This window comes from Lagopus leucura, unplaced genomic scaffold (genome assembly GCF_019238085.1).
Source record: "Lagopus leucura isolate 7727_CA_CO unplaced genomic scaffold, USGS_WTPT01 Super-Scaffold_739, whole genome shotgun sequence".
In the NCBI taxonomy this organism is placed as follows: Eukaryota; Metazoa; Chordata; class Aves; order Galliformes; family Phasianidae; genus Lagopus; species Lagopus leucura.
The window spans coordinates 16,883,521-16,904,632 of NW_024962255.1; the positions used below are offsets into that span (position 1 = coordinate 16,883,521).

The 21,112-nt window shown below is 49.3% G+C and overlaps 1 protein-coding gene across 1 annotated transcript; it reads right to left on the minus strand.

Annotated features, from left to right (window-relative positions):
• Positions 1 to 766: 766 nt before the first annotated feature.
• Positions 767 to 19,605, minus strand: SCD (stearoyl-CoA desaturase). Its single transcript, XM_042863330.1, has 6 exons — positions 19,350 to 19,605; positions 15,581 to 15,857; positions 9,639 to 9,769; positions 6,579 to 6,784; positions 5,193 to 5,425; positions 767 to 4,008 (listed from the first exon to the last, which is right to left on the minus strand). The coding sequence occupies exons 1-6, from the start codon at positions 19,374 to 19,376 to the stop codon at positions 3,809 to 3,811; spliced, it is 1,074 nt and encodes a 357-aa protein (XP_042719264.1). The 5' UTR covers positions 19,377 to 19,605; the 3' UTR covers positions 767 to 3,808.
• Positions 19,606 to 21,112: the final 1,507 nt, after the last annotated feature.

The window sequence follows — 21,112 nt, forward strand, 5'->3', positions numbered from 1 at the left end:
GCCCAGAGCAGCCATGCAGCCCCCACTGTGCCCCCCGCCCTGGGGCAGAGCGCTGTGGCCGGCCGGAGCTCAGCCTGGGAAGCGGAGCATGGGCCTTTTGTGCCCAGATCCACACGCTGTGTGCAGGGCCGCAGTGCCTCCGTGCTGTGTGCACCCGGCATCCAAGTGGAGCAAGTTGGGCCTACGCAGCGTGGGCCTCACTCCCCATTTCTGTCTGAAGGGTGCTTGGGTGAGGCAGGAGAGAAGCAACCAGCAATTAAAGTGATATTTGGTGGGGGGATTGCCCCTTTTTCTTTCACTTCCCTCCAGCTTCTAAAAGTAAGGGGGAGAGCAGGGCCGGCAGCAGCAGGAAAATTCCCCTGGCCGAGGTGAATGAACTCGTGTGACGTGGGGCCGGGCTGCCGGTATTACGTGTTGTGCCGCATGCACGGCCGGCGGCCGCGGGTGCTGGCAGAGGGCCCAGCTGGGTAACCTGCAGTAACCCGCGGCGCAGGCAGCAGGCATGCAGGGAGGGAGCAGCCATCATGAGCTGTTTGCTCAGCACCCTTACGGAGGCAGAGGGTGATCTCCCCTTCCTTGCCAACAGTGGGAGGGAGCAGGACTGAGGATTGGCATCTTCTAGCCCAAGTACACAGAATATCCCACTTTGGCAGGGACCCATGAGGACTGCTGAGGCCAGCTCAGCAAAAGGCGTGGGTGACAGTGTGCCTCCTAAGTTCTCGTGCTTAGTCCAGTCCCGCTCGTCACGCTGGAAGTCCAACAGGTCTTAAAGTAACATTTTTATTATGAACAAATAAAATTTCAGATCAGCACAACCAGATGTCTGTTTCCATATTAGTAGAAATTATTTCAAAAAGTTTTTTTTTTTTTTTTTTTCCTTTTCCAGTACACAAAACAGAGAGATACTACTATGCAGAAATCCCTAAGCTGTGAAAAATTGTACCCTACTCTCAAGTGACAGAGCTCAGGCAGCGTGCAGGTTCAGCTCTCCAGTCCTTCCCCGAGCACCCAACACTTGCTCTCTGTGATACCACCGGGATTGGGAACGGGCCTGGAAAGTGCTTCCTCCAGCACCAGTGTGCACATGGTGCGCTGCTGCCTCCCTCCCGCTGCCTGTGGGCAGCGTGCAGCCCTGTGCAGGGAAACTGAGGCATGACATGACACTGTCCCAGATGGCACAGCAGGCAGGTGCTCACCTGGGCTCAGGGAACGGCTCTGCTGCCACCTCATCCGCTTCTACCTCTCACAGACTCATTTACAGTGAACATACAGACGATGCATCCAGGATACAAACATGCCACCAAAAATATATATATATATATATATATATCAAACAAAAGTCTACCTAAAATGTTCTATCTGTTTCTTAATCTAACAAAAATTTCTAACTCAAGTACATTCAAAATCACCTGCACCCACAGTTCAATGTAGGCAATTAAATAATTAAGAAACCCCTCAAATGTTCATAATTCAGCAAAAAAAAAAAAATCCCAAAAAACCAACAAAACAAAAAACAGCAAACAGCTGTCAATACTTCTATGTATATTAAAGGAAGATTTAAGGCACCCAGAGATATTTGCCAATCCACCTTGAAAGTGACTGGGCAAACACCAGGACTGTTTGGTTACTGTTCCTCAGCTTCCACCCTAATTCCAAATTCTGGACCCAAATCAGCACTTGAAATTCAAAAGGAACCCTTGGTGTCAGTCAGGCCCTGCTTTCTCTGCTGGGAGGACGTGAGCTGTTGCAGCATGTCACGCACACTTATCTGCCACAGGGTATGTCGTGCCGCAGGCTGAGGGCACCAAGAGCAAGTAATCGCTCTCCTCACCTTCCCCCCTTCACAGGACTGTCTGGAGCACCTCATCCTCTCTGGAGACTTTAAGGAGTTCACAGGGGTTTGGTGAAGGCAGCCCACAGTTGTAGAGCTAAGGGTGTTTCTCCCCTTTGACCCCAACAAAGCAGCAGGGCTGTAAGGATGTTGCCTTTAGTCTGGTGCCGCTACCTTTGGGATGCTGTGAGCTCCACGTCACAGCCCTCAGCTGGAGATCACATCAGCCCTGGTACCCCAGAGCAGAAGGATCCTACTGATGAGCAGTGACAAGGATGCGGCAGGGAGGGGAAAGGAGAGGAGAGTCCTGAGCTAAAGAGAGTTACAGAGAGCATTGCAAAGCTGTCCTGGTTCCCACATGTCTCGGAGCAGCAAAGCCGCAGCAGCTGGCTGCAGGGAGGCTTGCCAGGCTGCTCTGTAGGGAGCGTGGCAAGGGGCCAGGCGGATGAGCTGCCCCCAGAACCAGGGGGATGCCGCCAATCTGCTCCAATGTTACCCCTTCCTGTCACCTCTTATGCTTTCCTCCGGTTCCATCCATGTGTTTAAGCAACATAATTGATACTATTGCTACAACTAATTGCAAAAATAAAAGTGGATAATGGTGAGGGAAGCTGAGGAGGAAAAAAAAAAAAGCACATTCAGCCTGGTGAGGGGCCACTGTGCCCACGATCCAACTGCCTGAACTCCTGCTGCAGTCTGTGCAGCTTACAGGAAACAACACCCACAGGAACTTCTTTTTCCCAACACGCCCTTCAGCTGCCTGCCCACGCTGTCTCAGGCCCGGGTGATATAACCGACCTTTGCGCTGCCTCACCACCCGCGCTGCCTGCATAGCGGGACAGCAGCTTGCTCACCAGGCTGAGCAGCAGGCTGGCAGTCACAGGGGGCCAGGAAACAAGCTAAGGAGCTAAGGAGGAGCTGCGTTCTCTTCCTGTGTTCTCTAGAGAGTGCATCCCCATCCCTCAGGGAGCTGGGGACTGCAAAACCCCCTCAGCTCCTTGCCACCCTGCTCCATCTCAGTGTTTGTCAGGCACTTGTTAATCGAGAGCCCATGCAGAGGGAAAGACATGCTTTGTAAGTCTTCCAAGATGTCCTCACACCCTCCTGAGCACACAGGTGCTCCCTCGCCATACCAGCCCTATCTCCTGTGTCCCTGCACCCAGACCCTGGGGCACACAGAAACAACAGGACATCTGTGGGGACACTGTTCCTCCAGCATGTAAAGCAGCTTAATACAGTGGTGAAGCTTTGGTTTACATCCTTCTCCCCCTCTCAGTTTTGGCACATCCTATTTGCTGGCAAAATCTTGGCTGCACCCAACAAAACCACCCAAGACCTGCCTGGAGCTCTCAGACACCTTTGGGGCTCTCCTCCCACCACCAGAGGGCTGAGAGGTGGGGAGGAGACCACTCCCCACACTCTGCACCCAACAGTAAGGGAAAGGGACAGGGCTGCTTATCCCAGACAGCAGTTTAGCCATGCCAAGCATCAGCAGCCCTTCAGAAAGGAGGGACAGAGGAAGGAGAGGTGGGAATTTTGGGGAGATGGTCACACTGACTTTGGCTTAACTCTTCAGCTGGATGGTATGGGCATCCCTCAGCACTGTGGTATGCAGAGGGCTGCAATGGCCCAGGCTGCTTCCCATCAGCTCCTCCACCTGGGGAGGCAGGGATGAAGTAAAGCAGAAGACAGGGCAGAGGAATTAGAAATGAGAACAAAAAGGGACAGGGGAGGGGGAAAGGGGTAGCCTGGTGTTACAGAGGCAGAGCTCCAGGTCTTAAATACATCACGTAAAATACACCATGGAGGAGGTTAAAACTCATTATCATTATCGTAAGCAAACTGGTAGCATTATTCAGTAGTTAGTAAACAGAACATTAAACCTTTGTCCAGCGTGTTCAGAGGGATCAGGAAAGGAGAAAGGGAGAAAAAGGAGGAAGGAGAGGTGTGGATGTGTGTGCGAAGGGGAGTAGGAACTCAGCCGCTCTTGTGACTCCCATCTCCAGTCCGCATTTTCCGGGCCAAGATGACCTCTTTGGAGACCTTCTTGCGATCGCTGGCCAGCCCCAGGAGGCACATGAGGTCGATGAAGGCTGTGGTTAAATTGAAGCGCCAGCCAAACTCACTGGTGGAGTAGTCGTAGGGGAATGTATGGTGGTAGTTGTGGAAACCTTCTCCTGCAAAACAAGACCAAGGAGAAGATGGGAAGAGCTCTAGGCTAGGGCCCCTTTCACTTGGCCCTAGCACCACAGCCCTCCAACAGGCTCTGGATTGGTTCTAGGTTGCTCTCTCCTCTCAGCGCAGTTTTTCCTCTGTGAATTTGCCCCATTTCATTTGGAAATAGTCCAGCACTAGAGGAAGCCTGTGCTGGCCCAAAAGAGGTGGTGACAGCCAGAGAGGACTTAGGAGACTTTGGCAGAAAATGAGCATGCAGCCAGGAGCCTATAAAACTTCTTGTTCATAGACTGCACCAATAAATTGGGGGAATCCTAATGGATTTTCCTCTGCCACAATAAGACACCTTCTAGTATAGGTTGAGCTACCTGACAGACCTGCATCAAGTCCATGACAAACCAAGAGAGGCCAATTAACAGTCCTAACGCCAAAATCGAGAAGGTGTTTCCAGATGGGAGCAATGCAGAGAGACCTCTACTAAGCAATCTACATAAGCCAGTTATCCTCTGCTCTAGAGAGTGTTAAGGTGGGCTTCAATGCCCAATTACATTGCCTGGACTCCTGCTCCTGCCCCCTGGCTCTCTGTAGTAAAAATCCCTCTCTACTAAAACCTTAAGAATAGATCTTTTAGTGATGGAAATCAGTGCAGCAACTGTAATATACAGGGATGTACAGCAGCTGAGATTTGAGTTTAGGGGAACAGATATGGGCAAATGCTAGGATATACTTTCCTTGATTCTCAGAATTTGGGAAAATGCACGAGATCTGGCTTGTCTCATCTTCTAGTAGCCCCAGATCACTGGCCACGCTAAAAGCACATCCAAATACGCATCTGCTGGTTTTTAAGATGATAAATCTGAGAGAGATAAGCTGAGACTGCAGAACAAATTTTTTGGTCTGGTAAACAGGGCAGAGAGACCTTGGAGCAAGGTAAATAAAAAAACTGCTATTGAGATAAGGAGGTGCTAAGTCTAACAGAGTCTTTTCCAGGCTGCAGAGAGGCTAGTGGAAGCTGATAACCCCACTGCCCTTATGTACTCACTGACTAGACTGGGAAACACGTCCACATACAAAAGCTGCAGGGCAGGAGAGGAATGATGTAGGGGAAATGAGGACACCTGGATTCACAGAAATCTCCATAAACAGCTGCAGCACCAGCAGTGAAAATCATGGATGCTGAACGTACCTAGGGCCCCCACGCTGACCAGTGGGTTCTCCCGTGGGTTGATGTTCTGATCATACGGCCGATTGCCAAACATGTGAGCAGCACTGTTCACTAGCCAGGTGGCATTGAGCCCTAAGGTGTAGCGCAGGATGGCTGGAATGAAGAAGCTGATGATGATGGATTCATCCCAGAAGTACCAGGGCACTACAGTGGGCAGCGTGAAGCACAGCAACACCACCGATGGCTTGTAGTATCTGGAAAAGAAGGGACCAGGAGGAAACTGTTCAGTGGCAGATGCAGGGCTGGTTCAGTCCTCCCTTGGGAGATTTTTTTGTCTGAGTCATACAGGGAAAATCAAGTGCAGAAATATCTCAATGCTGAGTCCCATATATTTTACCCTGGGTGCACAGAAGCCCTTGCTGGAGACTTCCAAGTCTTACCTCTGAGCAAGAGATGTGGACTAAACTCCTGCCACACATATGTCCCAGCCACACATATGTAGAAATGTCCCCATCACAGTAAGTCCAGACACCAATTGCTGCCTTTTTCCCAATCTCCCATTTATCCCTTAGCTATGCTGGTCTCTATAAGGCAGTGCCACATTTGCAGAAGGTTCCACGGAAAGTCTGTTCTCCAGCTCTGGCCAAGTGCTGCATCTCCTCCTTGCACTTGGCCCTGTCTGCCAGTACCCCACAGACAAATGCAAGCAGAGGATGCTTGCCCTGTTCAAATAGCTGAGCATACTGGGTCTCTCACACTGGAAGGATAGGAGTAGGGGAAGCTGAGCCACTCTGGTGATCCACAAGCAAAATTCACAAAAAGTAGGAGAGCAGCCCTGGTGACAAGCTTATCTTCTCCAAAGGTGAGCCCCAGTACAGCCCCAGACAGATGACAGACACTCCACACAGGAGGCACAAATGAATCAAGACTGTCCTTCTTAGTGACTGCCCCTCTCATGTCCCCATTTTCAACTCATCTTTCATCTCTTTCCAGCAGACCGATGGGAGGGAGGCAGAGGCATGACCTGGAACATGAGCCACAGTTTCTCCAGGGATGGCCCAGAGGCACTCTTAGGTGGGTTCTGGGCCAGCCCAGGCAGCAGGGGGATTGTGGGCAAGCAGGCATGAAAGTGGCTGGTGGTAAGAAACTCAGCCCATGAGTGAGATGCTACAAGGCTGGAAGGTGAGAAAGGGGTGTGGGAGGGCTGGAACCCTGGCACCAGCTTCTAAATGCTTCCTATAGAAGAGGCACAGCTGACTTCTCACAGAGCTCATCCCATGGCAAAGCCTCAGGCAGACCAAGGACTCACATTCCTCGCATGACATCCCACCTCCTTTCACAGTCCACCAAAGGAGCTCCCTAGCTCGCTTATGGGGTTCCCACTCTATCCCACACCCCACTACTTACCTCCGCTGGAACATCACCACTTTGTCAGCCTTTAAGTCACTCAGGTCCAGCTTCTGGCCCTTCTCTATGACATCTGGGTGTTTGCGTACCAGCAGCCAGCCGATGTGGGAGAAGAAGAAGCCCCGCATAGCATTGTGAGGGTCTGCATCTGTCTCAGAGAACTTGTGATGGACACGGTGGTCCCGGGCCCACTCATAGATGTCATTCTGCAAGGCAAGATGAGCAGAAACTTAGGGCTAAGGTTTGAGATGCTCCCTTCAAAGTTACAAAAGGGCCTACAAAATCCTGTTGACGTGAATGTGTATTAGTCGTTCTGTCTTTAGGATTTGAGGTTTTTGACTTTTAAAGCAGAGGTTGGATCTTCTTTGTTCTTCAGCATCTGCTTCTTTTTTCTTTTTAATTCTTTTACTCTCTTTTGTTGTTGTTTTTAATTAGTTAATTTTAGATCTTGGTTTGCACATCCTCTACAGCATCACAGGCTTTGATTGGTTCTGTTTGTTCCCCCACCCCACAACACCCAGTCCTAACTGGCCAGTTCATGCCTCCTCCCTCACACAGCACGCACTGGTCTCTTGACCATGTCCCTAGAGCTGCCAGTAGGTATTGATCAACCTGCCCCTTCACTCTACAGTGACATTTTCCATGGGTCAGCCTGCCTTACTTTTCCTGGGATTGCCAAATCTGTTTGACTTGGGGGCAATCCTTTTTTTAAACTTTTTTTTTTTTTTTTAATCAAGCAATCTTAAAAGATTTAGAAATAAACACACAACTTCAATGAGAGTTACCAAAATTTGCCCATTCATTTTGAGCTAGGAAATCAATATGGTTTGAAAAATGTCAAAGCTTTCATCATCTGTATCACAAAACACTTGCTTTGGCCACTTTTAAGGATAGATTTCAATGAGCCTGTACTCATTCCTCTACAGCAAGATCTTAATTTGCTTAAAGCCATGTATTACAGCATCCTAGAAAGCAAGAAACAGATCTATGCACATCTCTATTTTCTCTGTTTCCTCTGTTAGAGGAGTCTCTGAGAGACTCCTTAATCTCGTTACTAACATAGGGCTTCTATGAACTATGCCTTCTGCTGGAGGTAGCAGGCACAAATCTGTAGAGAGGCCAGGCCTTCAAGCTAGAGCACGGTACTATTTTGTCTTTCACACCACGTGTACAAACACATATCAGAGATTTCAAGGCAGAAAACTCAGAATCTTGATCCAAACTTTAGCATATCTCTTTTCTACTGACCTTAGCTTGGGACCAGCCCTAGCTGCAACCTTGACTTTCTTAGGTCAGCAGGTGAAGCTTCAGAGAACCCTCCCTCCTTGGCAGTTTCCAGCTTATAGGCTATAACCAGAGGAGCTTCTGCTGCACTGCAGCTATCTAGTCTTCACAATGGAAGAGCCAGATAGGGCTCAAATTCTCTGAAACCAGAAGCCGCAGGTCTTTGATCAGCTGACAGGCATTCTCTGGAGGACCTCAGATAAGACAATCTATGATCTTTTCTGGCTTGAATAGTTACAAGTCCGATTTTAGAGCTGCTGTCAACAACAGGAATGAGGTAAATTGCAAATAAACCTTCTCTTGATCTCGTTGAGAGTAACTATTAAAAGAAAAAACTCAAGAGGAATGGTATTGAATTTTCAGTAAAACTTTGGATTAGTTCCTATTGAAGCTGGAATATCTGTCTGTCTCTCATCTTTGTCTATTCCCCATAGCAATAACTCAGCAAATTCTTTCCCTCTTCTGCCCTACAACCATGTGAAGGATGGTCTTTGTATGGGACTGTCCAATACACAACAACCCAGCTCATTCCCATGCTGAGTACTGGACCAGTAGCTGGAATCAACAGCTTGGTCTTTCCTCTTCTTCATGAAAAACTAATTTGGTGCTAACAGAGAATAGGAAAGTGAATGGTGTTTTAGAAACTTTTCCAAGACTGGAGAAAACATTCCCTCCCTTTTCTGATTACACATCAACGATTATATCCTCTATGGCTGCACAATGAACAAAGTGAGACAGTGGCTCTAAAATAGCTGGTCCACTTGGGCTTTACCCTTCTCCCCACACCTCAGCTGGAAAATTACTTAAGGGCAAAGTACCAGCACTTTTCTGTGCACCTTCTTCCAGCAGAAAGTGCTACAGCCTGCCATATAACCCACTACTTCCTACACAGTAGCTATCCTGTATGAAGTCCTCTCTAGTACAGTTGGAGAATGGAGTTCCATTAGAGCTGCTCCACAGCAGTAAACAGGAGGGACTGATAATTTTTCTGTGCCAATCCAATTAGGGTTTTCACTCTAACTTCTTCAGGGCCATCTCTGCTACTTCATGCAGTCCCTAAGGACTGCCCTGCTTGTTTGCTTTTGCAGATGATGAAGTGCTCTCATGAGTGATTAGGCAATATCCTGAGGAGTTTATCAGCTGCCTCCAAGTCAGTTGGGCCACTCAGAATGGGCCCAAGCCTCTCTCCTTGAAACATCACTGTTCTGGGATGACTCTCTGCAAGCTAGTGGCATGACTTCAAATTAGGTTGTTCCTTTGGTTATTCCAAAATCAAAGAAGCCTACCCCTAAATGCTCAAGTGCTTGGTCTTTCTGCAGCAGTAGATTCCACAGCCTTGCTCCCCAGTCTGTGCAGATGTGCCCCCCTCTTTTCAGCAGCGCAGAAAGAGGAGGGTGAGGCCACTCAAATAGCAGGAGAGCACTTGGCACATCCACACCTCCTTCACAGATCCTCCTAAGGCAAGAACTGGAGAATGCACTTGAGGGAAGCGTACATTCCTGCTTTGGAGAGCTTTCCTACCCCTGACCTTGGTGAGTAGTCCTTCCCCATCTCATTAGCAAGGTTCATCTCACAGTTACCCTCTGAAGGGGCAATGTGAAGGCAATGAGATGGACTTCAGCACCACAATGTTAGATGGAAAGGGTAGGTTACTTGCTAACAAAAGGCAGTAGGAGAGAGGAACCGGTCATCATCTTGTGCCCTGTATCTGAAACACAGACTCAGGGGAGCACTTCTTTCTGAGGACTTGTTTTCACACAAAGAGCAGGTGCTTACCTGGAAGGCCATTGAGTTTGCAATAGTCAAGAAGATCCGCAGGGGCAGTGAGGCTTTGTAGGATCGATGGCTCCAGAGGCGGTGAGATCCAGCTGTTATCCCCAGAGCACTCAACACAAAACACAGAATGGCTGGAGAGGAAATGAAAGCATTGGAGCAGTTAGAGCAAGTCAGCCTGCACCACAGTTTCAGGCAAAGCAACAGAAAGGCAAACCTTCCCTCAAAGCTGTGTATTCAAGAGAAGAACCCATGGAAAGCATATACTAGGGCAGTAATATATCAACTTGAGAGTGCAGTTACTTGAGTACAAAGCATTTTCCCTCATCAGATAGGCTTGGTCTGGGAGGAGGAGAGGTGCATCTAACAGATGCGTCTACCAGGGAGTGGCTTCCCCCGTTCCTCCCATATTTCCCAATCAAAGATTTCACTTCCCTATCTCACCTGTTGTCACTCTTTTGCATTCTTTTAACCTGAAGGTAGTAGATTATCTTAGAGTTATTTAGGAGGACAGCTCAAGCCCATAGTTAGGCTTCTCTTCTGCTCCCTTCCTTAGTCTGAGCTGGCTAGAAAAATATCTAACCTACCAATCTAATGGGAGCTCTAGGAGAAGGGACATTTCCTGCTTTCCCAAAAGGTAACTCCATCATTGGCAGAAATTTGCAGATTTCAGCCAATTCACTTAATCCTGCAGACAGCTCCTTATTCCTAGAAGTAGGCCCATTGATAATGATCACCAGTACACTTGACAGTACCATTCATTCCAGCCAAATGGATCTTACCAAGCTTATCTTTAATTCAGAAAATGCTTTGTTAGTAACATGACTAAAATCAGTTCCTTCATTCAGATAATCCAGGGTTTTGACTCTGATTTGAATAATATCAGACTCTGCAATAACAACTAAACCCACTTCTGGATGTTGCAGACACTTCCTATTAGTGGTAGGAGTGTGACACACCATCATTCTCCCTTGGGCAAAGGCTGCTATGCCCTGCAAAGCAGATTTCATAAAACCTCTGGGTAACCTACTGTGCACATCTTGGCAGCTGAGGTAGATCTCCAAGAATGACAAGCAGTTTAAACCAGAGCTGAGACCAATACCTCTCCAACCTCTACATACTCTATGAGAAACACCAAACAGGGAGTCCATAGAAAAAAATACAATGGTGGCTTGCAGTGGATGTTGGATCAAGGATGTAGGGGGTAACTTGCTAGGAAAGTAGCCCAGCTCCCCACTGTGGGGCAAGAAAGTGTGAGTTAAGGGTGAACTGGGCATGGAAATGGAACTGTGCAATCTTTCATCATCTTTAACGGTGCTAGAAAGTAAATACCAGGTTAGGTGAGTACAGGCCCTATTTATAGGCTAAGCTCAGGCGTCCCTTTCTCTCACATGCTGTCCTGCAACTAACTGTAACTCCATGCTGCCTTGCATCTTGCCCACATACAATAACTGTACTTTATCTAAGGAGCAGAAGTGTGCTGTGGGAAAGGACCTGGTTATCTGGCTATGCATATATGGGCACACAGACTGAAAGAAACCTGAACTCTTCCTGGGGGCTATTAGCTCTGTCAGACAGGTACATTATGACCGTGATAAATGGAACAGGAACAGGATATGGACAATCAAAAAAAATGTTGGTGAACAGAGGAATCAGTACCCTGATGATTCAGGGGGTTCGTCCCCCTGAACAGATGACTATGACTTAGGGAATGAGCATCTTGCAGGGAACGAAGAAGAGCTTCTCCAAGATCACTCATTAGGATGCGAATTGGAAAGGAAACAGGGAAAGTGAGATGAAGTAGCCTAGGCTTTCATAGCTGCCCTGTCACGCTCCCCCAAATGAAGGACTGAAGAACTCCATCAACTGAGGTTTCAGTGTCATGTTCAGTACCGTGACATGACTGTGGCTTTGCAGTATAGAATATCCAGAAGACACTGTATTTGCAGCATCCCAGGTGATGTTGCCAATGACCCATTCAAATGAAATACAAAGAATTATGACCACTGGCAGTACAGCGCACTCAGCAGCCCAAAAAAATGAATCAAAAAACATTTCAATTCAGTTGTGCTTTTATGACTCAATAGCCTCTACCTCTTTGCGGCTCAGACTGAGACCTCAAGTTATGATGGGAAGCCAGGAATGTGCTAAAGGCATTGTCACCTGCATTCAGCCATCAAGGATGTTTACATGAAGAGCTGTCCCTCCTCCCACAGGTGTCCTTGGGCTTCTGCTTAGAGGGACGGAGGGAAAGCTACAGTTCTAGATTGTTTTCTGTTTGCTTCCCAGTCCAACCTAGCCAGGTTGTGAGGATAGCAAACAGTTGCTGCTCTCGGGAGAAATGAATCAATAGTAAGGAAACACATGCAGGCAGCATAAGGGGAACAGTGTTTAGAAGGAGCAATAGGAACTGCTGTTGCTAAACTTTAACTTCCTTGTCTGGCAAAGTCAGAACTTCCCCTCTGCACTCAGCAGAGAAGCACCGTCACCTGCAAATTAAGCCTGGAGAGGACACTAGGAGAGGTGCTGCCCGTAGCAGGCTCAACGGGAAAGCAGAATCAGACTTCTATAAACATTTTGCTGGAGATTTTCAGGCTGTCTGTTGCCTAAATTATCCAGCAAGATTATGGTTCAGAAAAGTATCAATCCATATTTCTGCCACCACTGCAAGGAGTCGGGTCATCAGGGGTTAACACAACTATCACCATCTGATGTACCTGAGGGCCAGGAAGACAACATGCAAATCATGTTTTGGAGGAGTGAGTAGTGAGAAACTGTCCATCCCCTTTGCATCCATCCCTTCCAGAATCAGTCTGGCAAAGGAAACAAAATCTGCCCACAGTCCCTAGAAATAAATTGTCTGGACCAGATTTTGTCAAGTGTAGAGAAGACAGTAATTAAAAAGGGGAGCCAGCAAGAAAGCCATAGCACTGGAAGGGCTCAGAGAGCTTTAAATATGGTGAGCTTTCACCTGATCAACAATCCCAGCTCGTTCTGGGAAGCTCTGTACCAGAAAGAGATCAGGGGATACAATGCACACAGCAATGCAGAACAGCAAACAATGATGAAGGCAGGGCTCGAGAGCTTGGGAGACAAAGAGGAATTAGCACACAGAGAAATGAAAACAAAAGAGGACACAGTCACCAATATAACTGGTTTCAGAGGGACAGAAACATCAAGGAGACATTGGCCTAGATGAAGAGGATACAAGCAGGATTGCTCCTTATAAAAAATACAGTAGGGTAGATGAGCTACCTGACACAATAGAGAACATCTGGGGCCACAATGATTTTATATTACATGTACATAGCCTGAGGAAGGAATGATCTAAGCAAAGAAACAAACAAAAAACAACAGCTCCAAAACTACAACTGAGAGAGCTGCTCTGCCATGAGCCCATGGCTTGTGGACAAGTCCCTGCTATTCTGTCTTTGTGTGTCAAAGGGGAACTGTTGTCCTTTCCTTGCTGGGAAGGTAACAGCAAGACTATGAGATAACAGTTACAGAGGCTCTCTATGCCCCTTCAAAAAAAGGTAGTGAGCTGAGACAAGAACAGTGCAAGAGAGAGCAAGGAGCCTTGTTGAGAAGTCAAATTTATGAAGGAAGCATTCCAGCCCCAGAGAATGTGCTGGAAAAGCCTTGTCTGGCCTGCAAAGTGAGAGAAAGGATGGTCCTTTTCCAGAGGATGTGATCTAGGACAGGGAGCTCTCTGAAGCCACCGCAGCTGCATTAACACAGGACGGATCTTCAGCTATCCCAAAACAATGCAGTTCCTCAAACTCCACATTCTTCCCTTCCCATGACACTTGTCACTCCAGAAGCCACTGAGGAATCATGCAGTGCCTCACAGTGGCTGGACAGCCACTGGTACTTCACATCAGAGCTGGCTGAGGAAGAGGAGTGACTGGGGTCAGAAAAAAAACCAGGGCAGATTCCCAAGAAGTGCCATAGTATGCCATACAGGCATCCTGAACAAGCACATGGTTGCAAGGACACTGCCTCACAGACCATTTTGAGGATAAGACGGGGCTCAGCAGAGTGCAAGGCATCATTTACCTTCTGAATGGAGATGCTCAAGCCCACCTGTGTATCTCAGGAGAGGTCAAGGAGAAGGGTTGGATGGACTGGAAATAACAGCACATCTCAGCAGACATTAAAATAGTAGGCCCAGCTCAGCTTCACCCTCCTCCTTGCTGTAAAGCTGAAGCTGTTTGGGTGGGGGTTAGATGACTCGGGCTGCCAGTACGCTGCTGTGAGACAGGTCAGCAGCTCCTGCCTGCAGCCAAGAGCTCGGGAAGGGGACACCCCACCACACAGACAGCCCAGAAACACTCCTCCAATGTTGTGCTAAGGCTGCATGTCCTGCCAAGCCCTGCCAGCCCCAGGGAAAAATGCAGCCTGTCCTTGAGGCCTGTCAAGTTTTCACAAGGGAAAGGCCAGCAACGTTTTCTTTCATAACATCCCTGTGAAAGGCCATGCTGACAGTGTGGGAACAGAGAACACTGCCTCTGTTTCTGCAGATGATGTAGCCAGACTCTTGAGTCCTGTGGCATCCAGTGGGCTCATCCCCAGGCGTCTTACTGTGAGATGCTTAAGTAGTTGGGGAAGCACAAAGTCTGGCAGCCTAGGGGGCCATCTCCTTACCAGATGCAATGCTTATAGCTCACAGCTGTCAGGGTGACAGACTGAGAGCATGTCCCACCCCGGGTCCCATCCAGCAGGGGCAGCAAGGCAGTGCAAGAGTGCACTTCAAGAGGACCTCACTGGGGCCTGTCCTCCTGGGATGGCCAGAATGCTGCTCCCACCAGAGTACTTCACAGGGACACTGCTGAAACTAAAAGCACTGCTGCCATTCCAGCATGTCTCTGAATATGACTGGGGCTTCCTATTTCAGGATGCTCTGCTTCACAGAAAGGCAAGGGCTGGATGCAATCTGTAGAACTCCCCACTGGGAACGGTTTGGCTTCTTGAACCCTTTGGAAGGTCATATAAAGCCTCATGGAAAGTGAGGCTCCCCAGCAGCTTGGGCCTCAGTCCCAGCTGTCTTTCAAGCAGTCAAAGAAGTTTGGTTCTTGCTCAGGGATAGGTCTCAGAAAAAAAGGAGCTTCTCCTAGCTACCTTCTGCTTGGTTGTGCTTTCTATTGGAATTCGCTGCCTGGAGAGCTGCTTTTTTATTTTTTGAAAGCTGTCACACTTAATTCTGGGATGATGGAGGCTAATTGTGTTCTCATAAGAATGATACAAGAATAAACTTCTACCCTTAGCACAACTGTATTTTGTCTTTTTCCCCTCACAAACACATGGAGTATCTGTAGACTTACATAGGAATGGTTACTTTGGGCAACAGCCTCTCACCAAATTCCCTGTATCTTCTATTCCCAGCCACTCCTGAATGGGCTCTTGCTAATATCTTTCTTTCTAACTTTCCAGGACTGTCATTGTGCTCCATCAAATGTTTTCTGTGCTTCACCTCAGAAGGCGCTGTATTCAGGTGTGTCTTACTCCAAAGTCTAGCAGACTAGAATCGCTTTGTCTAAAGATCTTTTTTTTCCCCACTCAGCATCAGGACTGTTCCTGTGAGGGTTGGATACTCCAGAAGATTGGGCCCCTACTTCTGCCAGTTCCTATAGTAAATGCCTGCCAGGCAGAGGACCTCCATGAGCCAGCAAGGATGCAGTACTGAAGCACGAGGAAAGTTCCCCTCTCTATCTTGTCTAATGCCCTTGCAGAGGTTTGCTCTTTAATCATCCAGGCAGCCCCTGTCAAATCCTCCTCCCTCAAAGGAGACACTTGCTAGTGTTTCCTAGCTTGCTATGAAGCTGGCTGAGCATCTTCTAAAAGAAGACCTCCACTTACTTTTCCTTCTTGAATCCTGGAGAGAAAAAAAATCCCACCCAACAACCATGTTTGCAGATTTTGAGAAACAAGCAGAGAAATGTGCTTACCCCATGCCAGGGTCTGGATCTTTGCAGAAGGGATCATCGTCAGCCCGATTATGGCCCCTAGATGCAGCAGGCTCATGAGGATTATATTCCTCCAGACGTATCGCAGAGGGGGCTTGGGGCCTTCCTTCTCACGGTAGGTTTCATCAAAGAGATCATCTACCATGCCTCGTTCTGCTGCCACGGTGTCATGATCGAGTAAGTCTTTCTTCACAGCAGCATTCCCGTTCTTGGTCACCCGTGAGGTGACAGTGGTGGTGCTGGAAGCTGAGGAGAACTCCTTGGAGAGATGGCAATGGATGTGTTCAAGAAAGGGAAAAAGGGAAAACAAGACAAGAAATCGGTGGTTACAAATGCAAGAATGTAGTGATGGTCTGTGAAAAGGAGAGGGCTTTTTCTTTCTGAGGAGAGGAAGGGAATGGTGGAAACCATGCAAAAAGTAAACAAAAACACTTGAAAGCCAGTATTTTCATCTATCAGTGGTTTGGTGAGTTCTTTTGCAGGCTGCAAGGATTTTTATTTTCCTCCAGTGTTATAAGTGGGCGGTTTTAAGGTGGGCTTTCAGTCTGGCCTTGCACGCAACCAGACAAAAATAAAAGAAATCTTGCAACAAACAAAGAGATGGGGGAGAAATATGATCTGAAATACGATTTTTTTTTTAAATCGTCAGGCTTCTCCCAGCCTCCAACGTCTTTGTGTTACCCCAGTAGGGATCACAAGGTAACGGCAGGAAGCTCCTTTGGAAAGCCTCTTTGTGTCCCCACGCCTCCCCATCCAGGCTGGGATGCAACAGGACCTCTCGCCTACACACCAGCCAGCCCCACAGCCCCTGCTTCACAGCTGCTGTTGGGCTCCTTATCCCTCTCTCACTCTTCCCCAGGCAAACTGAGGCACTGGAAGGCAATCCCATGAGCTGAGACCACCAATGCAGGGACAGGAAGGTCTAAGAAGCGAGCTCTTTGGATCTGGCTCCCGGCTTTCTCCTGTAACCATGACACAACATTCCCTCTCCACATGCTTGTTTTCCCTGGCACAGTAACAGCCCGCCCGAGCAGGCACGCATGACGAAAAGAGCAGGCAGGACTGACCCTCATGAAACAGGTCACTGAACCCTGAATCACCCATTTCCACCTCCATCCTGACAGCTGCGTGTTTGCTGGCGCTCGCACCCCTTCCGCAGGCCTGAGCCCAAGTGCACGCCTGGGCCTGACCCGGAGATGCTGTGCACGTGGGCTGTGGGTGGTGGGGGTGTGCTGCCCAGCCCTGACTCCATGCCTGGGGGCCGTGGGCTGCACAGCACAGAGGGCTGGGAAGCAACCCAGAGGGAGCAGGAGAGGCCATGGCTGAGCTCAGAGCCTGCAGCTGCGGGGCTCCCTTCTGAAGAGAAAGCTCTCCCGAATTAAAAGCAGACTGAACCCTGGGCAGCCAGGATATATGAAGGACCACCGCTCCGCCATGGCCTAGTTTCCTGAGGGAAGCATTCAAATCAGGCCAGGCAGCTTACATGGCCACTCCAGCTCCTCCCTTTCCCGAGGGCAGAAACTAGAGGGTTACAGACATACCTTCCTATGGGGAGGAGTTGGCAAATCCAGGAGATTCCTCACATCTGGGAAGTGTAACATTGCTAGGCAGGGAGCCCTCTCAGCTTTTCCTTCCACAACTGAACATACCCTAGCTAGAAAAAGATAAACCCCAGATGCTGCTGAGCACCCTGCTGCTCCCAGTGTGCCCAGGCACCGCTGTGCTGGGACCGGCCGCCCCCTCATCCCAGCCACTGGCCAACCCTCCCTGCTTCTCTAATGAATGTCACTCTGAGGGCGTGATACTCCAAGCTGCTGGAGAATTCAGAGGCAATCCCGCAAGAAGAGCTGTGAGAAATGGCTTTTCATCCAGAGATTAGGCAAATAAAAATCCTGCCCATTCCAAAGTGTCAGATATTCTCATCTGACATTTTGGCAGGAAGGCACAGTTTTCTTCCTTGGCTGGAAGACAATAAACCCAAAAGACCGAAGACTTGTCTATGCAGGAAAAATTCCCAGCAGAGATCTGGTGGTATAATTAGACGGGTAATACTCCCCATATGGACATGCTGCTTCCACAATAAGAATCTGAGGTTGGAACTGCATTTTTCTCCTCTGTGATGGATTATGTCACAGTCAGAGTTACATAGGAAGAGGGAGAGTACAAAGAAAACAGCAGAGAAGAAAAAAAAAAACTTCTTACTGTGTTGCAGTAGACAAGTGAAGAATTTTACCAACATACTTTTGCTGCTAGAATTACACTGATATAATCAAACAGGTCATTTCTCACATGTAAACTAACCTTAAATCAAAAGGACCATAAAACGGCTGTGAAACAGCTCCATCGTTACAGACCTGTTGGAAAGGATTGGGATTGGAGGAGGGAGGGAGAAGTGAGCAGCTCTTTAGCTGGAGACCAAGGAAACCAGGAGGAAAAAAAAACCCACAGATTTTTATCCTTTCATGGCTACCATGACTCCTGCGGCTCCCACCAAGGAAAATGGGACAGGAACCGATCTGGGGTCTATAGCTGAGAGAGGGAGAGCATCAACTAAATCATCTTTGTGAGCTCTCCCTCCTTTCTGAATGACTTTGCAGCTCTCATGTGCACAACAGATGTGCTCTCCATCTCCACGCCCCCCCACGTACCCTACCAGCATCAAACACTGCATAGGTGATCCTGGCAACCAGCCAGCTGCAGCTCCAAGGTTTTAGCCCAGGGCCCCCAGGGCACTGAATCTCAGGTCCCATGTATTTTAGTATGTCCAGTGTGACCCAGGGACAGGATTCTTCCCAGCCTCCAGGATATGCCCCAAAGTACACATCAAGAGCAAGGAACGTGGTCTGAGCACACTGTCCTTGGCATCCATTTCAGGTGGTGAAAGGAATATAATTATTTACATCACACCATCCCTGGAAGGTCATAACACCTGCACAAAAGGATGGGAAGAGCCACCACGTGCTGGTGACAGGCGAGGCAGGGGGCTGTGGTTTACCTCCCATTCCTCAGCACAGGCACAATGGGGAAGGATGAGAATGTGAGAGCAGGAGTACAGGATCAGCCCCTGTATCCCTGGGGAGTGTGACGGCCGGGAGGCAAACAAACAAAAAAATAAATAAAATCTCAAATGTTCTCTAACTCCACATATCTTCCCAGTGCCGGGTTGTTATTCAGGCTGCCTTCTGCCAAAAATGGGCTGTCTCCCCATTGTATGTTTGCTCGGCTTTGGCAATGCAGACACAGCCATTCATTTCATCTGGGCAGCTGGCCGCTTTCACCTTGCGTCTGTCCTAGAGACGCTCCCTGCTGCAGTACTTGTTTTAAAAACGCTGCAAAGCGAGAGCCCTTTCTTTTCGGAAAATGAATAATAAATACAAGCCACAGCCAGAGCGCTCCACTCCCCAAATCCCCACGACCTCATACCGCAAAGGACTTATCCCCTGCTAGCAGCTTTGGATGGATGTTTTAAAACAAGCCCGTATTTCACGCTCAGTATATTCGAGATCGTTCCCCCCTCGCCAAAGCCTCTCCGGGCGCTGCTCCCAGCAGCAGATGCCGCCGTTTCATTCACCGTCTCCCGACGGAGGCTGAGCGATGCCCTACGAGCGCAGCGAGCGTCTTCACCTCCCGGCCGAGAAGTGGCCCGCGCCGCCACGCACATACGTGTGCCGCGGACACGCGTGGATGCCCGGGCCGTTCCCCTGAGCAGGGAACAGTACGGGGCGAGGAGCGGACAAAGCCCTCCGCTTACCTCCTCCTGTAGCAAGTGCGCAGGCATGTGGCTGCCGTGTCCCTGTCCCTCGGAGGCGGTGCGCGAATGTCCCCGGTGGCGGCGGCGGCTGTTGCGGGACTCCGGTTGCTGTCGGCCCCTCGCCGGGCGAGCTGTGCGGCTGGGGAGGCGGATGCAGAGGTATTTAAGCGGGGCCGGGCTCTCGGCACCCCGGCCTCCCTGTGACCCTCTGCCCGCTGCGAGATGCGTGGGGTCAGCGCGACGGGCGGCGAGTAGCAGCAGGGGCTTGGCTCTCGGCGTGCCCGGGAGGGGAGGCGGGGCGGGCCGGGGGGCGGGAGGAAAGATGCTGAGGAAGAGGAGGATGGCGAGGGCCAGGCTCTCGCATGATGCCTGGCTATTTTTTTTTCTTTTTTTTTTTTTTTTTTTTCCTCCTTTTTCCTCCCCCTCGCGAGCCGATTGGCTGCGGGAAATTTGGTGCCACCTCGACTTGCCCTCGCCATTGGTTGCTCGCAATCTGCTGTTCGCTCCCCGCGGCGCGCACCCTGCGCGGGTCTGCTGCCGGCGCTCACCGCGGTTCGGCGCACTGCTCTGCTCTGCCCAGCTCTGCTCCGCGCGGGGCTCCGCGGAGCAGCCGCCCCCGGCACCAGGGCTGCGCGGAGCGAAGCAAGAGCGGAGCGGGGACCCTTACCTGGGCCAGCGAATTGGAAGGAAGGCATTTCATTGTCAAGCAGCTGCTCTGTACTGGGAGCTCTATAGAGAGATTTATGTATATGTATTGAAATTGTATGGTTTTTTTTTTTTTTTTTGTGGAGAAAAGCACATTCACAACTATATGTCTGGATCCACATGTATATTTGTGTAGGGGTTTATCTTGATATACACAGTCTGGAAAACGTTGGCTGTAACCTTTGAAATGAATCCTGGGCATTTTCCACCAGCAAACAGTTCTTTCTGGTGGAGGGCGGAAGAAAGGGAAAAGAAATGAAAAGCTCAGTCTGGTATCAGCCAGTTTCCGTAACAACGTTCTCACCAGCCCCAGTAACAGAACCTGGACTTCCTTGTTGCTGGGGTTCTTCACCAGGGAGACGTTTCCCACTAAAAGTGAAGAAGGCACTCCAGCTGCTGCCTTCCTTGTGGCAGAGCTGAGGCAGCTCTCTCCAGTGCCATCACCCCAACTGCAGTGTGCCCCATGTTCAGGCAGCGCCCACTCCTCGCACAGGACTCACAGTGGAACAGAGACATCAAAAGCCATGTTGAATTGTGCCCGTATCCGCTGAGCCATATCCTGCCTAGGCAGCTATCTCTCAGCAAAGGAGCCGACTAAACGAGGTGCGGATGGACAGCCACTTTGTTGCGGAGTCAGTCCATCCCCGGGGCTGACCCAGCTCCCGTACAGTGGGGCTGATTCAGTGGCAGCTGTCAAAAGTGAGCTGCATTGTAATCACTGGGAGGGAAAAGTGACAAAGAAAAATAACAGCAGCTCAGTTCTCTGTATCCAGAGGTGGCTGGCAAAGTGGAAAAAATGTGTCTCTCCTTTTTCATCTCGCTGTGATGGATGAAGAGGTCTGAGAGGGGTCTGTGTTTTAGTTTCACATTAGAAAATCAAGTCTTGCCTACTCTCAGACACAACATTGAAAGAGAGAACCCACAACAGAAGATGTTCCTAGACAATGAAAGCTGGCATGAGTCAGAGAGGGATTTTAACTATCTCTTTTAAGGCTCTCTGTTAAATGGTCAGTTAACAATGCTGATGGTTAATGAACGCTGGAGAGAAACAATGATTT

Bases quoted from the DNA above. Each gene is read 5' to 3' on its own strand.
- SCD (XM_042863330.1), bottom strand. From the start codon at position 19,376: ATGCCTGCGCACTTGCTACAGGAGGAG. The intron at 5,426-6,578 runs GTAAGTAGTGGG...CTTCTTTTCCAG, and splicing joins GTGGTGATGTTCCAGCGGAG to ATACTACAAGCCATCGGTGG. The intron at 4,009-5,192 runs GTACGTTCAGCA...CTTGTTTTGCAG, and splicing joins GGTCAGCGTGGGGGCCCTAG to GAGAAGGTTTCCACAACTAC.